This window comes from Triplophysa rosa, linkage group LG5 (assembly GCF_024868665.1).
Source record: "Triplophysa rosa linkage group LG5, Trosa_1v2, whole genome shotgun sequence".
NCBI lineage: Eukaryota > Metazoa > Chordata > Actinopteri > Cypriniformes > Nemacheilidae > Triplophysa > Triplophysa rosa.
Window position 1 is genome coordinate 8,931,848 of NC_079894.1, and position 23,037 is coordinate 8,954,884.

Below are 23,037 nucleotides of genomic sequence, written 5' to 3' on the forward strand. Positions count from 1 at the left end.
TTAATAATGTACTGTATAATCTTTTTCAAAGCTGATGCACTGATGCCTCATTGATATTATTTGAAACGTTCACCATATGCTGCCTTGCAAGAGAAACAGAGCTCCATCACCAGCCGGCGATGCACCCAGAAGCACCCAGCGATTCTTTGAATGAAGAGCTAATGCTTACATAAATACACAGGGAGTCCAGGCAGAATGATGGGCCATCTGATGAAGCTCAGAATCAGTCTCAGGATCATAGTCGGACAAATGAGAGAGGGGGGTTTGTGATTTCTCGGATTAGTAAGAGCCAGTCAGATGCGCATGGGATGCTTAAAGGGATAGTTCACCCAAAAATAAACAAATCTTGCATTTATTCATTCTTGTGTCATTCAAAACCTATGTGAGTCTTTCATCTGTGGAACACAAAAGAAGATATTTTGAGAAGTTTCTCAGTGGCTTTGTGTCCATACAATGCAAGTCAATGTTGTACCAACTTGTACCGTACCATAACGTTCTTCAAAATATCTTCCTTTGCGCTTTGCAGAACAAACCAAGTCATACAGGTTTAGAATGACATGACGATGAAGGAAGGGTAGGGAGGTGTCTATGTTTTATGGCCTGCTGTTTTAGGGCATGATAAAAGTTAACGAAATCCATATTAATATGCACAATTATATACAGTACACTAGATCTAAAAAAAATGACAACTACTACAATGCAATCCAAGCAAGACTGCTATACTGGGCACGAGACCTCTTGGAACGCTGCTCATCCCAGCAGGTTAGATGTAGCAAACTATTAAAATGATTTATGTATATAAAGGAAATTGAAAAGTCTCCATAGTATTGAAATTATGCCAAGTCCTATTTGGTATAGGTATAGGAACTGCGGCAGTATGAAGCTATTTACATCTATTTACAATAAGATCATAGCAGCTCATTGGATAGGGGAACTAATCTCATTCTGGAAGAACAACGTAGATTCCATAGGGGATAAAGTAGGGGTGGGGGTAGAGCTACGACGACGATCAAGGGACGGAGACCTAGAAGAGTCCAAGCTGGATCTGGAAGATGTGCGAGGAGTAAACCAGTTCAAGAATGTGCGCAATGGCTCTGCCATGCCAGCAGACCTTTTGGGCTTCTTCAGACGCGCGTTTAGCAAACCCTCATATGACTTGGAGCGCCAAATGGGCGGGTAAAGACCCTGCCTTAACAACTTGGAAGGAGCGGATGAAGACAAGTCAATAAAGGAAGAGCTGCGAGGAGTATAAACTGATTCGTCTGAACTGAATGTTATGAGAGGCAATGCCCACGGACTCTTCGGCACCATCAGGAGGTTGTTAGACACCACCGATTTTGAGCGTTTCTCTTTGGGCATTTGTTCTCGGAGGGCTTTTTCTGGAGCGGATCTAGACAGGAAGCATTCCTCAACTGTGATCTGGCAATCGGGACTAGTAGAAAACAGCAGCTCGTCACAATCATCTACATCTATTCTACGACAAGGTGAGAGCGAGGACCTGCGAGGCTCCATCTTTGGAGGTCTGGCCAGGTTCTCGGAACTAACCGGGCTGGGCTTGCGTCCACGGGCCTCCTGGGAGGCCTTAACATGGCGGACCTGCTGGCTAATGTCTTGGGGCAGGGCTGAATTCTTTCGACTCTCTTGCTGACTTGAGGACTGCACGCGATGCTGCTGCTTCCTCTGCTGCAAATGCTGCATGACCTGTTCACGAATAAGGTTAGAGGGGTCGGACGGGGTCCGGCGTGGGGCGTTCTGCAGATGGGAAGGGGGCGTGGATGGCTTGTTGTTCATGGGTTGGATCTGTTTCAGGGGCGGGCCATGGACCTGAAACAGTGAGTCGAGAGGGTTTGGGGTCAAACAAAAGTTGGTCAAAGAAAAGAAAAAACACAGGCAAAATAAAATGTCTAATAAAGGAAAATTAAAGGAGAGTCTGGATGAGATGGTGAACACTTTTACTTTAAGTTCAGGGTCATTCTACAATTGGGGTGACATGTCCACAAAAATAAAAATGAAACATTCTTACTTTTAAATCTACCATTTAATTTGAGACTGAGCAAGTATAAAAAAAATGTAATCATCAATTGTAAAATAATAAATATTCTAAGATACAGCTTAATTTTTTTTTAAAACAACATGAATGGTATATGAATGGTATACACACATTGTATATTGTAAATTAAGAATACAATTCATCGATTATCATTAAAATTATTGATTAATTAATTGGTTGGCCTTAATACTGTGGAGTTTTTGAAATTAATGACTATGTACAGTGCATTGCAAAAGTATTCATCCCTTCGTTTGATTCACATTTTGTTATGTTGCTGCCTTATCTTTAACTACTTTAAATTATTTTTTTACATTAATCTACACTCCATGCACAATAATGTCAAAACAAAAAAACTGATTTGTGACTTAGAACTTTGCAAATTTATTAAAAATAAAAAACTAAAATAAATACATTGCATAACTATTCATACCTTTAACTCAGTAGTCGGTTAAAGCACCTTTACAGACTCAAATCTTTTTGGGTACAATGTGACAAGCTTTACACATCTACATTTGGCAATTTTCTGCCATTCTTCTCCTCAGATTCTCTCAAACTCCGTCAGGTTGGATGGAGATCATCAGTAGACAGCAGTGGCGGCTGCTGGTCTTTCAAAGAGGGGAAGCTCATTATCGGCCTACATCATAAAAATTGTCTGAGCTTGAATAGCTTCAGCGTCAGCGACTTTTTATAGTACAAAATCGCTGTCAATCAAAAGGAGATGCAGTCTTTCGACAGACCCTCCAATCATCACGCAGAAGCCCGGAGTACAGGCCAGCCCACTCCTCCATTCACCCCCAGAGACGCAGAGCGTCCGTGGGCGGGACATAATCGCAGCATTTATCCAATGGCCGTCTAGTTTCGAAGCACTGAAAAAAACTGTTCAAAGCAGCCCCATTGAAGTCAATGGACGCTAGGCTTCAACAAGGAAATGCACTGTGACGCTACCGGAATGTTTGAGAAGGAAATTGAGTCAGCCGACCTGCTATATGTAGCTGATTCTGAACAAACTCGTCTTCAAGATGAACGTGTTCTAACGCATTTTTAGTCAATAAAATGTTAACACAATAGTACATATTTGACCATTAAATTCTTTACATTATAGGGGAAGCCGAGCTTCCCTTGCAGTCTTAAAGAAATCCCCACTGGTAGACAGACATTTTCAGGTTTATACAGATGTTCAGTTGGGTTCAAGCCCAAGCACTAGCTGGGCCACTCAAGCAGTGGTGTAAAGTAACGAATTACAAATACTCAAATTACCGTAATTGAGTAGTTTTTTTCAGGAAATGTACTTTTTTAAGTAGTTTAAAAACAGTGTACTTTTACTTGAGTACATTTTTAGTGCTGTATCGGTACTTTTACTGCGCTATTTTTACTCACATTGTCGTCGCTACTTTATATGTTTAATTTTCATGTGATTGGCTAAGGAGAATAATCAATCCCGTCACGTGACCCCGTCCACTCAAATCGCGCATAGAAAACTTGCGTCACACAGATTTCAAGACATCTGCCGCTAATTTAGTTTAATCATGGAGGAGGAACGTGTGCGGCAGGCAGGGCGCGTATCAAACGGCGGTTTTGCGCGCTTGAAAGTCACTGCGGGAAAGGGACACAATACGAAGGCTCGTCCGAGATATGGAGAAATATTGAGTTCCTGTATCACTCCGTTCGCCAAGTTTCATCCAAACGGCTATATCATGAGATAAAATTGTCCATCTCTCTCCAAAGTCTCTACACTAAGTGCTCTGCCCTTACAAGTGAGTAGGGAACATATGCGATTGGAACGCATGCAAAGCAGTTTCGCAAACTGTGCATTACCAGTTATAATGTTGTAATAACGTTCAGTTTCTTGCACAGTTCGATCGATTCGCTTAAATAAGACGTCATTACATCGAAAGAAGCCGCAGGGATTACTTTTATGTTGCCTCTGTCTGTATTTTGATTTTTTAAAGACATGAACCATGAAAAACCATGGACCACAACTCCAGGTAAAAATCTTTATTGTTCTACCTAAGAAATAATGTCACATACATGTTGGATGGCTTGAGCTTGAGTAATTGATCAACCAGCTCCGCTACAGATATGACTGCTAATGCTAATCCAATGCAATTTAGGTTACAAATGTTTTGCATTTTTTGCATGCAGTATTTGGGGCTCTTATGTATTAATTTCTGCATTGTGAGGCCTAGTACACATGATTGAACAGTGTTGGAAGTGCATAAATGGTTTTACCTGGAAAACTGAGCTCATAATAGACAGACAGACAGACAGACAGAACAACACAACGCATTGAATGGTTATTTTGTCTGAGTTGTATCCAGTTATATGCTTTATCAGTAAGGTAAATATGTGTTTTGTTATAAGGAGCTATTTTCTATATAAATCTCCAAATTTGATTATTAATAATTATTCTTAATTCATTAAATAACCAAGACTAAAAAGTAACGAGTAACTAGTACTCTGAGTAGTTTTTGAGAAGAGTAATTTTTACTTTTACTCAATTACTTTAACACCAGTACTTTTACTTGTAATTGAGTACAATTTCAGCAATGTAACAGTACTTGTACTTCAGTACAAATTTCCAGTACTCTTTCCACCTCTGCACTCAAGACACTGACAGAGTTGTCCATAAGCCACTCTTGCATTGTTTTAGCTGTGTGCTTAGGATCATTGTCATGTTAGAGAATGAACCTTCTGCCCTGTCTGAGGTTCTGAATGTTCTGGGTTAGGTTTTCATGATCATTTTCTCTGTATTTTGTGCCGTTGAGCTTTTCTTCTACTCTGACAAATGCAGTCCCTGAAGCTGAAAAACACCCCCACATCATGATGCTGTTTCCACTACACTTTACTGTTGAGACGGTATTGTACAGGTGTTGAGCAGTGCCTGATTTTTTCCAGACATGATGCATGAAACTGAGATTCATCAGAACAGAGAATCTTGTTTCTGACAGTTTGAAAGGTACGTTTTTGCATATTTCTGAGCTCTTCACTGAGCAAAGGCTTGAGTCTGGCCACTCTGCCATAAAGCCCAGATTGGTGGAGTGTTGCAGTGATGTTTGTCCTTCTGTAAGTTTCTCCCATCTCCATATATGATCATGGAGCTCACCCAGAGTAATCATCAGCTTCTTGGTCACCGCTCTAACCAAGACCCTTCTCCATCGATGGCTCAGTTTGGACAGGAGGTCAGCTCAAGTAAGAGATCTGGTGGTTCCAAACCTCTTTCATTGAGGATAAATGGAGGCTACATGCTTCTGTGAACCTTCAATACAGCAGATTTTTCTTCCCCATGATCTGTGCCTTAATACAATCCTGTCTCAAAGCTCTACTGGCAGTTCTTTTGACATCATGTCTTGGTGTTTACTTTGATATACATTTTCAGCTGTTGCACCTTTTATTGAGAGGTATGTGCCGCTCCGAATCATACTTATTCAACTGAATTTGCCACAGGTTAACTCAATTTGAAAGGTAGAAACATCAACAAGCAAAACAAATCCTTCTGAGCTAAATTTCAAGTGTCCCAGAAAACGGTATGAATACTTATGCAATGTACTTATTTCAGTTTTTCAGTTTTAATAAATTTGTAAAGTTGTCACAAATCTGTTTTTTGTTTTGTCATTATTGTGCATGGAGTGTAGATTAATGTAATTTTTTTATTTAAAGTTTAAGATAAGGCAGCAACATAACAAAATGTGAATAAAATGAAGGGGGATGAATACTTTTGCGAGGCACTGTAATAGAAAAGTCCCTTGACTGAAATGTTTGATCCCAAGACTTATGCCTGATTGTATAAAATGAGCTATTAGATGATTTTATATGCAGTTTTTGCCATCTGGATGCATTTGAGTTTAAGTTGACTATAACTTTCCAGTTAACAGTCAATTAATCAATTATCAATTAATTGTTACCCTCCATATTGCACACATGCTATTTAAAACTAAGTTACAATATTTGTCACCACAATTGTAGATTAACAATTGTTTTGTACAAACCCTCTGGTGGCCATTTTGCTGGAATAAAGATAACAAGAGTTATTCGCTCAAGTCACATTTTGCTCAATCAGGATCAACAAATTCGTTGATTGATTTCCCAGGCTGACATTAAAAAGCTGCTGACCCTAAAAAACTTTCGGAATTTTATACAGTAGGACACCGCTGAACTGCTGTGAAAATGACAAACACAGATAAAGAGAAGCAATGACTCTTGAGTCAGCTATATACCTCTTTGGCCCAGGCTGGTTTATCGCTGGAGTTTCCTGCATCTTTATAATGGTATAGTTGCTTCTTCTCTGCAGGTCTGGAGTCTTGTTGCTGTTGCTGCTGTTGTTGTTGTTGGAGAGAAACAAGGTAAGCTCTCTCTTGATGCAGCTGTCTCTGCAACCTCTCCGCCTGCCTCTGCTCCTCCAGCTGCTTGCGTTTATACTCCTGACAACAGAAATAGAGAAACCCTTTAATCGCCATTGTGACACTACATAAACTAGATGGGTTCAAATACAGTATCACAGAAGCACAATGAGCATATGGCACACATGCTAGCCAGTACACTGACACACACACACACACGCTGGATCACATAAGAAGGAAAAACAGTGGCACACAACACATTTTTAAAGACCTCATGAAAAGGCTTGGAGTGCATTTTTTTAGTTGTTGCGCTTAGGCGCGTCCACATACTACAATTAGCTACTTGCTAGTTGCAGGTGGTGTTATAAGCAAGTCCATTATTATCCTTGAGAGAACTGACACCTTACATACACATGTCCATGCAGTCCTAAAAAACGTAACCGCTAAACAAATTGGGCTTGCTGTCTAAAGGGCAAGTTATGGTTGTGTGTAGGACCTACGCCGTAGCCTCTATGCCGTAGGCAACGCACCGGTTTTCCTTTATACTTGTGCGTCGTTGTCCGCGTCGACAGACAATGACCACTAGGCGCCAGTGCCCACGCGCGTGTTGCTTGTGTAACAAAGACAAGAGCCGTAGAAGAAGAAGCTTTTGTTGCAGTTTGAGATGTTAAAAACAGAAGAACAAATAATTTACTTGGATAATTCATTAGGAAATGCGTTTGAGTGGAGATGACGCAGAGTTTTTCGACCTGAGGGAGAGGTTCAAACAGACCAATCACAGCACTTGCGGTCCGCGTAGGGTCCACGTTGAGTTGACGCGTTGTTACATTTTTGGAGATGTGCACGTCAGGCTACGCACAGCCTACGGCGTAGGTCCTACGCACGGCCATAAATTACGCTTTAGCTGGAGCTTGGTCCAGAGACTGCAGAATTAAAAAACGAGGCCAAATCGAACCGGAGGAGGAAACAGGGTGGAGGTTGAAAGTAGGTGGCTAGGACCGGATGTTCAGGCTCCTCTCGAAACTACGTTAAGAAACATGCCGTACATTGGTATCTCAACTTTCTTTCAACTTGTAGAAATACACTAGTGATACAGATGACCTCGAAGCAAATAGATCTCATGGGGTCTTTAAAAAAAGATAATGCAGACCATACCCTGCAACAGTAGCAAACAAGTACGTAAATCTGAAGTACATTGACCAAAAATTTGAATGTTCTAGTTCTGATCTATCCATGTACCTAAGGACTAAGCCTCAATCACATGACTGAACACACAGTCAGAAGTATGGCATCTTTACATGCCAGGCATATGTTCAGCCTCTGCGGCACCGAGCTGGGTCACGACTAGGTCCTACTTTCATTCCATCTCATCTGTGACTTCAGTTGAGTCAAAGTAAAGAACAAAGGGTGCGTTAATATTTGGCATTAGCATGCGATCTCGGTGATCCGAACAAGCAGATCGGATCTTCAGACAATCAGGACACAGCGCGTTAACACTTGTCAACATCAAGTGGCTTCCACATCTGGATATCTGATTGGATCTCTATAGTTTCCCGCCCATTACTTTAATAAGCCTGCAATTTAAAAATAGCACCGGTGCGGGGAGATTTCACACAACACATATAACGGGGAGGATGAGCATGTTACAGATTTGATACACTGGAAAGTATCCTTCTCAGCCATGTTGAACTCGAGGCAGCGGTGGGAAGTAAACCATGGTTAAAATGATTAATGATCTTATATGTGAAAGTATAAGCAGAGGACGTTTGTAAAATTAAACAAGCTTTTGTACTTGAGCTGTGGCGGGTTTCACTCGCGCGCGCGCGCACACGCACACACACACACAGACTCTAACGGTGTTTTTTAACACATCGTTAGTTTATTCATGTCACAGACACATAAAATAATCACATAAGTAGGCCGAAGCTACTATGATCAAAAGCGACCACTTACATCGTTCTCGTCTATTTGGGTTGGTTCGGCTGAAAGTGACAGCACGTCATTTCTTTGGTCTGCGCCTTAAATAGCGTGTTTACTGACATCAGCTATAAGCAACACTATACAATCTTGTTTCTGTGTGTAAATGATATATACGGTGTATTCAGAGATCAGTTTCAAGCTGCGCGGCTGCCGCTTCTGTCTTCCGGGGACGGTACGAGACACGGCAGCAGCCCTCGGGACAGCGGGAAAACAGAGAGTATATTACGCCGTAAGCTAAACAGTAAATACACACACACAGCCTATGTTGGAAACAAGCTGGTATAGTGTTGCTATTCGTGTCTGTGACATGAAAATAAACAAACGATGCATTTAGAAACACCACTGGCGCTGTGTGTGCGAGTAAAACCCGTTCGTGGCCGTCACAAATAGCCTATGTGATGAAACAGCTGAAGTGGTCAAGTAAAACATCTCGTGTGATTTGACCAGTGTTGGGTAAGTTATTCTGAAAAAGTAATTAATTACTAGTTACTAATTACATATTCAATAGTGTAATTAGATTACTGTACAAATAACTCCAAAAAGTATTTCGTTATTTATTACTAATTACATTCTATACCCTATATCAACTTTGATTAGTTAAGTGATTCAAGGATAGACAGGAAACGACTCTTAATTCATTCAAATAAATAATATAAAACTACATAAAGTACTGACTAAACTGACTAAAGTATTACAAATGTGAGAAAGGTATGTTAAAGCATGCATTTTAACGTTTAAAATTTTAATGTCAGTTCCACTATTGTATACATTACACAGTATTTAGATAAATTACATCCGAAGTAACTAATTAAATTACAGAAAAAAGAAGAGTAATCCCTTACTTTAATTTTTAAAGGGAAAAGTAATTAAATTCCAGTAATTAATTACTTAGTAACTAGTTACACCCAACACTGGATTTGACATACATCCTCTGTAGGTTGCAAATAATGATACACTGTAATCATTTTGTAATAAATCTGTCATTTTGTGGGAAAATGAACGACTGTGCAAGAGTGCGTGCGCAAGAGTAAACTTTCCGCTGTATTTGTCATATGATCCGCAGTCTGACAGGCTTAGGACAGACGAGAGATTAATGATAGCGGGTGGGTTTTCTGTGAAGTTGTACCGGTAAATGTAGATAAACTGACTGGATTGCGTTTACATTACACTGAGATCCGATCACAATGCGTCCTCGACTAACTCTTGATCAGGACAAGCTGATCGGATAACATTCCGATCCGAAGCGCGTTTACACTTGTCTTTTCAATGTGTATGAGGACAACATCCAGATACAGGCAGAATGTTAATGCAAAATATAAACGCACCCAAAGATACCTGGAAAATACAGGCCTCACCTGCCCTTCCCAGGTGGCTTCAATAAAAAGAAAGTTCGCATCTTCAGAACTGCAAAACTCCTATGAGAGCAGAGAATGAAGAGAACACCTGCTACACTCTGCAGCACTCCTACAAGCACTTAAAATCCCTCAAAGCATGCTGGGATTTCAGAAGACCAAAAAATTGGCACAGATAAAATATTTTTTATCAGCTTTGCCATTTTGTCCATCTACCTGATATTATTTGCTTCTGTTGTTTGGACAGTCAACAGTCACAATAGCAAGAACTATTGGCATGAATATAACATGCATTAAGAGGAATGTCATGAATCATCACATCACAACAGTCGCAAAACAACCATATCACATGCAAAACAAACAATGACCAGAATAACTGTATCGGCACAACCACAACAGTCACAAGAAGGGCGTGTAAACATAAGGCCAGAGGTAAAATGATATGGGCGGGGTAGGGAAGAGATCAGGGTTCAGGGGTACAGCGGTGCGAGTCTCTTCTCTCCGTTACCATTAGGAGAGCCTGCTCTTGTAAGAGCTGTTGCTGCAGGATCTCAAGCTGTCTCTGTTCCTCCTCCAACTGACGACGGATATACTCCTACAGCCCAGCCCCGACGCCAGAGAGAGAAGACAGGGAAACAGAGAAAAGAGTTTATATCAGAGTGAAAGTGTGACAGGAGGAGATTATTTAACATGATAAAGTGACACAAAAGTGAAATACAAAAGAAGAGAAATTAGGCGAAAAAACAAGAATACGATATAAAAAGTCAGTGTGTGGGAGTAAACAGAGGAAAAAATAGAGCAGATAGTCGGATGAGGAAAGAGAAGGTGTGAATGTGTAGAGTGCGGGGGGGAGAGAGAGAGAGTTGGGACTTTTCCCATCAGTGTACCTGAAAGTACAGTCTGAGGACAAAAAACCTGAGGGTATTGAGAGAGAGAGAGATTGAGAAAGTGAGAGAAGAATCCGAGTATTACTGCCGTGTCATCAAGAGCAAACGACTGCGAGATGATGGAAGAGCGAGAAGTGTGCGAGAGTGTGTCGGAGCTGGAAAACAGCGGCCATTAACACAGCTAACCTATTCACATCAATGAAAGAGAGGAGAGAAATATTCACATCTATATTGATTCAAGTCACCCGTGTCTTTACAATCCCGTCATAATGGAGTACCTCAGAGACGACAAATTTTTATAGGCCAACCCGGAAGTTAGCACAGCACTACTGGTCCCCCCAACCGAAAGACTATGCATTTTTCCCGTAGACTTAGATCGCAAAAACGCTTTGTGATAACAAAGGTTAACGATACTTGCACGTTTTGTCTATCAAGATCATCTTTACAGATAAACACAGTAAATTTGCTACTTGTAAAAAGCCAACATGATGCTATAAACAGACTACACTAAGGTCGTTTGATATCAACGTCACCACCACCAAGCCTCCGACAACTTTCTCAAACTAAATTAAAAACGTGTTCCCTGGTAAGTATTTCCTCCGTGAACGAATCCCCATCCACGTTTTTAGATATTTGTGTCCGTGTTGCATCATTTGTGAGATTTATATGCGCGATGACATTTAATGTCCCCACCAAAGGATGTAGTGTTTTATGTCATCGATTAAAACATGAAGATATTTAGAGGTTTTGTTAACTCTAAACCTCATTTTGGCTCATTAAGTGCTTAAATGCTAACTCGCTTCTGGGTTTTGCATATGAAAATGCGACATCTCTGAGGTACTCTATAACAGTATGTGTGGCAGCACAGTTCAAGGTCATACAGGCACAGACACACATCACAGTTAGGGATGTTGGATGGTTGGTCAGTCTGGGGCAGATAAAGAGAAGGGCACAAGTGCTGTGCGCTCACTTCCTGTGGGTCTTATCTGACTCTCCACAGAACCTTCCTTCAGCCACACGCACGCACGCACACACACTTTAATTGGGCATGTAGTTGTGCTTTCCAACGGTGTCCTCAGAGCAGTGCTGTGACAAACCGTGTGTGTATACCTGTTCTCTTTCAGCCTGTCTCCTCTCCTCCTCTCGTCGGAGCTGCTCTTCATAGCGATGTCTCTGCTCTCTCTCCTGTTGCTTTCTGAGCTCACGCTCGTGTCGCTGTTGCTGTGAGAGACACACACACATAGCATATGCAGCTGAATGACCGGTTGGGTCTTTTCTTAGTAAAAGTGTAGGAGAGAGAAAGCAACACTTTCTCCTCCATGTCCTCTGGTTTTATGTGCTTTATGAGACTCTGGGGAAATTCCACAAGTGTCTTAAATATGACAGGTGATGCTTTTGGGAGATATAATTCCCAAATCAACAAGAGTAACTCAATTATCCCCAGCAGAAAGCGTAAAGACTGGGTGATGATGTGAAAAATTCTCAGTATTTTTCATCTTTTTGATCATATGTGTGTATCACCAGCAAATTCATTGAGAATACATGGCAAAGATTTAATATATTACCAAACTCTAGCGGTTGTATTCTAAAAACAGACTTTGAAGAAAAACATCAACACGCATGTTCTGGATGTTTGATCCATATGGAAGAAATTCAGCTATGTTTTGGTGTGTGGGACATCATCATCATACACGTCATTGTGTATATACCTAAATATATCCAAGTCGGCATAAACGGCTCTCTAAATGTAGATATGATTATTTTCGGACATCTATTATAGAAATAACTTCAACCAAAAACGATTTTATTGTTTCATTCGTGTAATTACGAATCTGTGTGACTTTCTTTTTTGCAGAACACAAAAAGATTTGAAGAATGTTGGTAACCAAACAAAATTGGCCCCTTTGATGTCCACTGGCATAAACCCACTGAGATATTTCTCAAAATATCTTTTGTGTTCCACAGAAGAAAAACTATTTTTTTACTCTCATATCGTTCAAAACCTGTATATGTCAGAATTGTCAGCAGTGTTGAGGTGTTAACCAACTTTTTTGACAGAAAAGCGCATTGCAACATGAATGTAGAATGTAGTTCGTCTGTACATATGCACATAGTTCGTTACACAGACGGACGCGTAGCCTACTATTTTATTCATTTCTGAAAACAGAAAATATGTAAATGAGAACGGCTTTATTGTGCATTTAGTTGTGTTAAAATACTGTACAGTACTGTATGTAACCGTTTAGAGAGTAAACGCAAATGCAAATACGACGCGATGACGTCATGCATATGCTAATCAGCACTGCTGCACAGGGCAAATTTTGTCCCGTATTTCAAAGTGACAAAGTTGACAACCCTAGATGTACCTCTTCTAACCGACGCCTCTGTTCTTTCTGTTCCTCGATACGCTTCTGTCTCTCAGCCAGTAGTTGGTGCTTGTGTCCCTCATTCTGCTGTTGCTCCAGCTGCTGTCTGCGGATGGCCTCTGATCGCTCCTTATTGGCTAACTGCAGGCGCAGGAAGTCCCGCCTCAGGGTGGACTCCCCGGGTACATTGATGATGGAGCTGTAAGGGGGGCACAATTAGTGAAAGATTTTAAAGTTCACTCAGAGTTTTTTCTACCATAAATCCAACACCAAACATCTTATGTGGGTTACCTGGGTTCTCCCATGTCGCGCTCTTCCTCCTCCTCTTCACTCCCACTGTACTCATACTCCGTCTCATCTGCAGGAGTGAAAACGTCCATCGGTTACATTCAAACAGGCAAAACATTTCCCTGATGGATAGCGATGTCCTTCACATTTAGTCCACTTAAATCACCCGTCACCAAGTCCACTTGATATTGGTTGATATATATTTTAGACTGCCAATTTCAACTATTATTTTAGAGTTGTGTTCTTTTGCATCTGAAGATATTTCAAACAGTTGGTTACTTCATACATTTATGTGTAATTAGTTTTATTTTTATACGTAATTATTATTTTTTTGTATTTGTGAAAGTCAAACTTGCAATTAAGGAAAAGACGTTTTAACTTTTTCCAAATTAAATACCATGATAATACTGTATACCATGATCAAACTTCCAACAATGACTGTGATAGGAAAAGCGATACAGTCACATGGACGCAATCCGAGGTGATATCCTGAGGAAAAATACCTTATACTGAATACGTTTTAACACTCTTGTATTAACACTAATATACAGAGTGAATCACGGCAGATATAGAGAAATGGCACATCAACCCCCCATTCATCCGCTCTGGACACTAAAGAGTCCTTATGTGAGATTTCAGACTTCATATATCTACTAAAAATTACTTTGGGACCAGTTGACTAAAAGCAATTTAAAAAACTGACTCGGAAAAGAGAGTTTAGCTCTGAAAAAAGGTCTTGTAAAAACAGCGTATAGCGATGTCAAAATAGCCATTGGGAGAGGAGTATTACAACTAAACTCACACAATATAACCTCAAGTAGCATTTTAGGGGGCTATTTATCTAGCAAAATGGAGACTAGGAAATAAAGGAGGCGGCGGTACAGTGGTGTGATAAATGCTAAATGTCAGCAGAGATGGAGTGCTGCCCGAGGACAAGATCTCAGCAGTCTCTTCATGGTACTGCGTCAAGTCATTGGTGTTTAACGCGTGCGTGACATAAAGCGTATAATGAAAGCATGAGCCGCATACAGAACAGGACATATCATGTTCTAATAGATCAAGCTGATAAGGTCACTGCGTGTGTGTGTGTGTTTTCACCTCTCTCGCCTCTCTTCTTCTTGGTGCGGTCGATATGGTCTTTCAGATGAATGCGGATCTGCCTCTCGTTGGGCAGGTCTCTGATGAACGGATGCTTGAGCATCTGCTCCGTGTTGGGCCTCTGGTTGTGGTTCTTAACCAGACAGCTCTCGATGAACGACTGGAACTTCTTTGACCTGCAGATATACGAGGAAGTTTGAGGAGACGGGTGGAGGCTTCTCTTCTTTTCTACTTTTTGTGACTGCTTGATAACTCTGATGCGTATCTCGCGTGTGTTTGATGTTTTGTTTATTCGGAAGTCTTGCGACATTAACTGCCGCATCTAGGCTGTTCCTCGTGATTACACTTGCAATATGTATAGCATGAAATAGGAAGCATGAAATACTGTTTTACACAGCACACTTAAGCGGTGTACATTATATAAAGTATTATCTTTTGTAATAAAGTTATCCATGCATTGTGCGAAAAAATACATGAACGTCAGGAAAGTGTGTAAAACACACCGAGTAACAGGTAAACAGCACTTTCTATTTAGTAATTTTGACTGAGTTTTCAATTTCCGTTTCACATAGATATGTTTTCATTAAAGTGATAATGCGGTCCCTCCACTTCATTTAAATTACATGAACACAACATTCGACAATCAAGTCTGCAATCATTTTCAATAACACGCACACTATAATGTTATATGATTTATGGTGTTATTAAATACAAAATAATAGGAAATACTTAATCCAGTGAACTAAACATCATGGCCCGGTTTCACAGACACAGTTTAGCTTAAACCAGGACTATGCCTTAGTTGAATTTAAATATTTATGTCGCTTTTATAAAAATGCCTTAGAAGAATACATTACTGGTGTGCATCTTGAGACAAAACAATGGCACTGATATATTTTAAGATATTTTTGGACAAGTTATATTCAGTTAAAACAGGTCACATTATAGTATGGGACTAGGTTTAAGCCTTGTCTGTGAAACCGGGCCCAAATGTATTTTCTGTATTAAGCCTTAGCAGCTCTTTAAGGAACAGTTCACCCAAAAATTCTGTCATCATTTACTCACCCCCGAGTTGTTCCAGATCTGTATACATTTCCTTGTTCTGATGAACACAGAGAAAGATATTTGGAAGAATGCTTATAACCAAAGCCACCGTTGACTACCATAGTGGAGAAAATTGCTTTATAAATGTCTTTGTTCAGTTAAAAAGATATTTTAAAGAATGTAAGAAAGCAAACAATTCTGGTACACTTTTGACTACCATTGTAACATATCCTACTATGGTAGTCAATAGTGGCCAAGAACTGTTTGGTTACAAGAATTCATTCAATATCTTTCTCTGTGTTCATCAAAAAGAAATTTATACAGATTTGGAACAACTCGAGGGTGAGTAACTGATGACAGAATTTTCATTTTTGGATGAACTATCCCTTTAACTACATCCATATGTCTAGCCTACCACACAACTATTCTCGAAGCATCTGTGCTTGGATGGCTGTGCGTGTGAAGGACAGACCTATCAAGTGAAGATCACATGTGACAGATGAAACAAACAGTGACGAGTCACTAAAGCCTTTAACAGTAGACTGGACCGTGTTTGTGAAATCTTGTTCGGTCTCAGCGAGGGTCTGTGACCTCTGTGAACAAAGAAAGCGCTGCTCACCACTTCTTGGATTTGAGTCTGGGGGCTGGGTTTCTAGGGATCAGAAAAAGGGCTCTCATTGGGTGCATGTCACACAGAGCTGTGGGGGAAAAACAAAGAGAACTTTAACAACCTGGCTGTCTAGTAGCTGTTCAGTCCAACAATACAGTTTGCGTTTAAATGATGTTGCATTATAAAACAAGACAGCAAACCAAGTAGCTTTAGTTATAAAACATTACTAACAAACAGTCATAATAGTGTTCAATTTGGATTTGATGCCATATAAGACATATTTCACCCTGCCTGTGAAATCCAGACACATTATTTACAAGATCATAATCATTTTATTTCATCCATTCATTGCACTATGTCACTATGCTTCACAAAGTCAGTATTAAAGATATAAAGGTTATTTTTCACAGAATTTTCTTTACATTATGTAGGATGATTTAGGTAGAAAACAGCAGATCACAAAAAATGATTTCAGATGGGTTTTCACAGGCAGGGTCACAAAGGGCTCCAGTGGAAAGACATGTTTGTGTCCCGCTCACTACAGAGATCAGGACAATGTTGCTGAATGATCAGATATGAGCAGAAAATTGGTGCCGTGTAAACATTGAAAGTGGTGCGGCAAAAGCTCGTTTCTTCTGGTAACTAGTTCAATAAAGGTCCAAAGGTTTCAAAAACAGCTCCATTCCTCATTTGTGGTATATTACATATATCTTCAGCCTTCAATTTAAAAGCTCTCAGAAACAACAAACATGTCACCAAGAGGTTAAAAACTCAATTTTCAACATGCGTGTGAAATTAGACACCTAGCTATCGACAAATCGACAGAATATGAAGCTAATATCAGGTCTGAAATACACTTGCGCGCTATGCAGGTGGCGACTGTGTGGGCAGGTGTCTGTGAGTTCCCAGCACAGAGCTCTTTCAGCCTGCAAGGGTTGGCAAGCTTCCCCCAGCATAGAGGACAGTTGGATTTGAGCAGCCATGTCACTTTTGGACACCGATCTGCTGCCACATACCGAGGCCAATACGCCAGTGCCAACAAAAACACAGCGTACACGTAAAACACACACACACATCAATTTGTTGTAATGACAAGGTTGAGTCAACCCTCCAATGCACTGCATTAAAAAAATCTAGCTTGTCCTGAAATGCACTGCCTAGCAACTTTTCACGCCCTGGCAGGACACCAGGATTATTCCCGTCTCCAGCCAGGACTAGATCTCTACAGTCTGCCTGCCCTTTTGCCCGTCCGTCATTTCGCAGCCATCTGTACGACAGCCCCTCCGCTGAGATCAGCACACTCTGAACCTCTTATTTTTTAAACAGATGAAGTCTGTGACACTCACATAGGCTTTACTCAATGTCATTACGTATCTTTGGACTCAGTGCAGCCTAGCTGTGACAATGTGAACCATACGCACAGAGCAGTGAAGGGGAACCGTGTTACTTACGCGGTGCTCCTTCGGCCATCTCGATGGCTGTGATTCCCAATGACCACAGGTCGCTCTGAAACACAAGACAGAGAGAAACTGCACATGAAACGGGATGCAAAATTAAAGTTTAAGACTAGCTCAAATATATAACACGATTTTACATTATGCCAGGGAACGTGAATTGATTTGTACTCTTTAACTAAATTGATTTCTGTAGCGCCTTTCAAAATAGTTGCATTTTTGTTGCATTGCTGCAAAGCAACTTTATTGTATTAGTAGTACATAAATTGCATTAGAAACATACATTTATTAAATATAGAATACATTGTGTTATTGCAATTTTTTCAAAACGATATACATTGGCAATACAGTGAGGAAATGTGACACCTGCCCTCACAATGACAGAACATCACTTACATAAATAATTAATTACTTATAAAATACAATGACCTAATGTTGAGAACTACACAGAAAAACACTTTCACATAATTGCACCATTATAAACAACTGGATTATATTGTGTTACACTATATTAAGTTAGATTTAAATGTCACAACACCAATTAATTTATTCTTTATTTGTATAATTCTGTATAAGGTCATGAGCCTAAATGTACAGTAGGTTGTTTACCGCTTCAATGTTTCATAACAACTGGGCACGTTAACCTATAATTCAGTTTGTGTGGTGACGTGTGAACACGACTCGTACAACCAGATTTTAGATGTTACCCGTTTCATAATTGAAAGCTGTCATTCAGAATGACTCACTTCACCATAATTTGCCTTCCTTGGAAATCTGGCTCGCTGACAACATTTCTCTGGAACTGTTCAAAACAAGTGAAAACATCGGTTACGGTACATGATTTGTTGAATAGCGTGTCCTCGTGATTGACGCTAATAACATAAATTAAAGAATTCTCTTTACAAAAAAAAAACATTAATTTAATCTCTTACTTTCTTTCTCTTCATTCATCTCACTGTTAGGTGACAAAGATCAACAATGCTTTTCACCAACCCACCCTAATTCAACCTGAAAAATGCTTGTAAACAAACAGTTCTTGGCCACCACTGACTACCATAGTTGGAAAAATCTCTTTGCTCTGTTGAACACAAAAGAAGATATTTTGAAGAATGTGGGAAAGCAAACAGTACTGGGGCACTATTGACTACCACTGTCATTTTTCCCTACTATGGCAGTCAATGGTGGCCAAGAACCGTTTGGTTGCAAGCATTCTTCCAAATATCTTTCTCTGTGTTCATCAGAACAAAGAAATGTATATATATTTGGAACAACTCGAGTGTGTGTAAATGATGACAGATTTATATTTTTCAGGGAACTGTCCCTTTAAGACAGGTTTACGGAGCATTATGTCGTTGACATACAGGCAAACTGATATGACATAAATGCAGTAATATAAACGCAGCGCAGCATGCTTCTGTTATTCAATACAGGGAGTAAAACCGCTGCACACAGATGACATTTCATACTGCAATAAAAGCACTCTCATACTTCACATTTGTCTGAGCTTTGAGCTAGACCAGGAATGAATTTTTAAACAAGCAATGAAACGGACAGACTACAGCATAACGACAGACAGAGAAAGGGGCCAATATTTCTTTAAACAGGAAGCAGAGGTCTTGCAGGAGTCTGTGTTTCGGCAAGGCTAGATGTGTGTCCTGTTATTGCGACATTATCAGTGCTGCCAGCTGTGGCGCGGGTCTCTATATTAGCCTGAGTGAACTGTGGATAATGGGGGCTAAATTGTTTCCAAGGACAGTTTATTTGAATTTGATTGCATATGCTCACGCATGTGTTGAGTAAATTGAGGACCTGTGATCAATACACTCCCCTTCTGGTTAAATCACTTCAGACTAATTCAGAATGAAGGAGAGAGACGCTGCTCTACAACAACACGGCACCAGCTTAAGTATCAGTAGAGGAATATCCAATTCATAAACGCTTTTGCGTAAACAAACGAAATACAAACATTTGAGACATTAACAGATGTATTGCATGTGATGGAAGACAACGAGGATTATACTGCACACATTTTTCTTTTGAATTTCTGAAGGGGAAACTAGTAAGGAAACTACTGTAGTTTTTGGAAAATAATTGGATTATGATGTTTTAGATCTTCTCTTGAATTCAAGCTAATATTTTATCAATGTAGTTTATAAACATAATAGGAGAGCTCACCTTATAGTCATATGTGGCTTCAGGATTCTCATCACAAGCGATGACCTCGGGTGCCATCCAATAAGGTGTGCCGATGAAAGTGTTCCTGCGACTCACAGTACGGTCGAGCTGTGCGCTTACACCGAAGTCCACTGGGGTTCAGATCAAACAGACAGAGTGATCGGTTTATTAACACCCTACGACCACCATGACAACTCTGACACACCAGGCCAAGCAGAACATGAGTGTTCAGTTCAACCGGACAAGTTTTGTACCAACAGATTTTTGAACGGTATAAATAAATCAGCCATGTACAATGAGAATTATTCATTAAGCGATTATTATAGTATCGCAGGGGGCTACACAACAGGTGGGTGTAATTGTACTATACAGTATACGCATTAGTCTAGGGTTTTCAAACTGGGTGTCTGCGTTTTAAAAACTGAGTGTCTGTGTTTCTCTTATTTATCTCTTACTCGTACTTACATGGATACTTTCCAGAATTATTTATAATTTTATCTATAGTGTTTTTTTCTCATAATAAATTCCCTTTATCTCACTCACTGGGGTTTGCAAGGCAGTATACTTTGTAAAGCTGTTATGAAAATTGCTACAGTACAAATATCAAAAACATAACAGTTTAAAAGTTTCTTTATACAAACAACAGAGATGGATATCTAGGCTATTTAAGGAAGGGGGTCCTCACAAAAGATTTTTGTACTGTAAAGTTGAAAACCCCTGGTCTAGAGCAATTCTACTGTTATGAATTTGTCATTTGCAGTCAAAACGTAAAGGTGCAGTTTGTAAAAACCGCCGCTAGAGGGCGTACGATCAAAACAACAACAATGCCGTAGCTTGATGACGCTGTGAAGGAGCGTGGAATGATGGGATTTGTTGTCTTCAACTCCCCCGCTGATGGCCATCAATCAGACGGGAACGAGAAATCATGGTAGCGGATGAGGTCAAGTTTTATAATTGTTGCGAATAATTGTGGTCCATAAATAAGTGTGACTGCTCGAAACAAGCTAGTGGCTAGCTAGACGCTAGACACTACTTCCGCATTTGTCCACGACACTGTTGTCATGCGGATTCTACGTCAGTAAAGGCGGTAACTAAGGGGAACGAGGATATGACGCCATTGACAGGTGACTGCACAGCCCCGTGTCACTGTTTAGAATGGAGATATTCACACGATTTAAAAGTAGTTGGAAACATTTGAGATATTGTAAGTACTCAGCTGAACAAAATATATAACACTAGCTTAGTGGTTTTTGATATTTCACTGAAAAATTGTTACATACTGCACCTTTAAATCAAAAAATCATCAGAGAATGTATTTATGACCAATATAATGAACCACCTGTTGATATTTGTCTAAATCCCTGTTGATCGAGTCCAGACATCAGAAAAATATCCGTCAATGTGTTTTTTTATTTAAGACCAGGAAAATAAGACACTTATCTGATATCTGAGCTATCAGTATGGTGAAAACCTTTGGTGAAAACATTTTTGACTTGCATGAGGTTGACATTTGCATGAAATTGGCTTGTAATTACTGCCGTATCTCGACAGAAAAACAGCCTCTGTTATGACTGGAACCCTGCAGAGAGCTAAATGAGCCCTGATCAGCCCATTTCCCACATCCCCTGATGTCCTGTCTCATAGTTTTACACTATGTCCTCACCGTACAATGCTTGTGACTTGTCACATTGTGTCTGGCATCTATCCTAATAGTAAAGCCAATAACCAACGTTGTGGCAGGATATTCTGTAGGTTACTTGAATTCCATTTCTGCAGAATTGCACTGAACAGACACACACGCACAATAAAATCTCATTGGTTAATAAAAAATAGAGCGAGACAGAATATCTGTGTGCCTCAATCGGTTCTCTATGTTGTGAATCAGTATATGATGTATATGGGATAAAGCGCTGGCACTACTCACTGGGACACTAGTGTCTTATTTTTTAGGAGGTGATGCATAGTAAAACCCTCAACACTGCTTTTATAAACAACAGTGCCCTGACTACTGAAGTGAGGTGATTAAGATGCACATCGTTTTTAAAAGCTCCTTTCACAAGCACAAATCTGCATTAAGCCTTTCACGTATTTATCAAATGGGCTTGAGTAGCACTGTCATGAACTAAGTGATCAATTATTTAGAGCCACACTGGCTAATTGATTTACCTCCGATCTACCAGCTTTCTCACAGTCATCCTTATTTTCCTGCTGTCTCAAAGAAGGCACCGGTCACGATGAACACCTCTTAAACATTTCCAGGCTGTGCTTCACTTGCAATCTCCTGCACAGGATTTACGCTCTTTCGATGTGCAGAGTTGGATTTAAAGTTATCTGAGCGTACAGGGCTTACCTAGTTTGACCTCAGCATTCTCCGTCAGCAGCACGTTCTGGCCTTTGATGTCTCTGTGGATGACTTTGTTATTGTGGAGATGAGCAAGCCCCTGGTGGAGAGAGAAAAATGAACTGGATCAAAGGATGCAAGAATGGGAGAACTCGTCATTCACAAACTAAAGGTTGTAAGTGACTGCCCTTAATAGCGGAGCACAAAATCTGACATTTTATGTTTTAATTCCGAAGAGTATCTCTCTTGTGTTATTTAAAACTACACAAGTCCTTTTTGCGAAATGTGAAGTGTGCTTGTGTTATCTCTCTTAAACATAAAATCTTGGCATTTATTTTAGCTTTTTATGCAATGATATTTCAAATTTTAAGTGTCGAAAAACGTTTCATGCCTCACTGTATGCATTAATAAACCCTGCTAGAAAATTCAGGATAAAAACAGCATTAAGTTATAGCAGGTTTTAAGATTTGAGCTAGTGAAAAATGGCCATTTATGGACACTACCAGCTCTAAACCACGTTCACCCCTAGGTAACCAAACATCTGGATCAGCTAGCCCATTCTAGGTTAAGTTAGGACTACTAGGTCACCTGCAAACAATGTGGGTCATTCTCACGAAACCACTGAAACATCAAGGCAGTAATGACTTTAAATATAAAACCTACTTCAGTCACACACAAAAAATGATCATAAACAAAAAATTAAGCCTAGGAATAAACTATATTTGTATTTTGTGTATTTTGTATACAATAAAAATAAATACTTTATTTTTGTATTTGTATTTATTTGTGTTTTCTGCTGAAAATATCATTATTTTGGATCTAATCCACATTTGTGGAATGATCTGCCAGCAACTACAAGATCATCATTTCTTTTCTACTCTTTCTAAAAAAAAAACCCTGTAGATTCGTATACTGTGGTGGGCTATATGAGACCAGTTTTTACTGCACTTATGCTTTTTGTTGTCCTTATGTTGTTCCAATTGCTTCTATTGTTTACCTCATTTCTAAGTTGCTTTGGATAAAAGCGTCTGCTAAATGACTAAATGTAAATGTAA

At 39.9% G+C, this 23,037-nt stretch overlaps 1 protein-coding gene across 8 annotated transcripts in view; it reads right to left on the reverse strand.

Moving 5' to 3' along the window:
• tnika (TRAF2 and NCK interacting kinase a) overlaps positions 1 to 23,037 on the reverse strand; it is a 100,152-nt gene that overhangs the window by 17,310 nt on the left and 59,805 nt on the right. For 3 of the 8 annotated variants that reach the window (XM_057334930.1, XM_057334929.1, XM_057334931.1), the window contains exons 6-16: positions 21,992 to 22,082; positions 19,642 to 19,772; positions 17,464 to 17,518; positions 16,022 to 16,100; positions 14,359 to 14,534; positions 13,264 to 13,330; positions 12,973 to 13,171; positions 11,717 to 11,827; positions 10,228 to 10,314; positions 6,265 to 6,468; positions 1,546 to 1,824 (exon numbers count right to left, since the gene is read on the reverse strand). In XM_057334930.1, coding sequence (XP_057190913.1) covers positions 1,546 to 1,824; positions 6,265 to 6,468; positions 10,228 to 10,314; positions 11,717 to 11,827; positions 12,973 to 13,171; positions 13,264 to 13,330; positions 14,359 to 14,534; positions 16,022 to 16,100; positions 17,464 to 17,518; positions 19,642 to 19,772; positions 21,992 to 22,082 — 1,479 coding nt within the window. The remainder of the gene's footprint in view (positions 1 to 1,545; positions 1,825 to 6,264; positions 6,469 to 10,227; positions 10,315 to 11,716; positions 11,828 to 12,972; positions 13,172 to 13,263; positions 13,331 to 14,358; positions 14,535 to 16,021; positions 16,101 to 17,463; positions 17,519 to 19,641; positions 19,773 to 21,991; positions 22,083 to 23,037) is intronic. The other 5 variants (XM_057334934.1, XM_057334933.1, XM_057334936.1 and 2 more) reach the window with 3 other exon arrangements.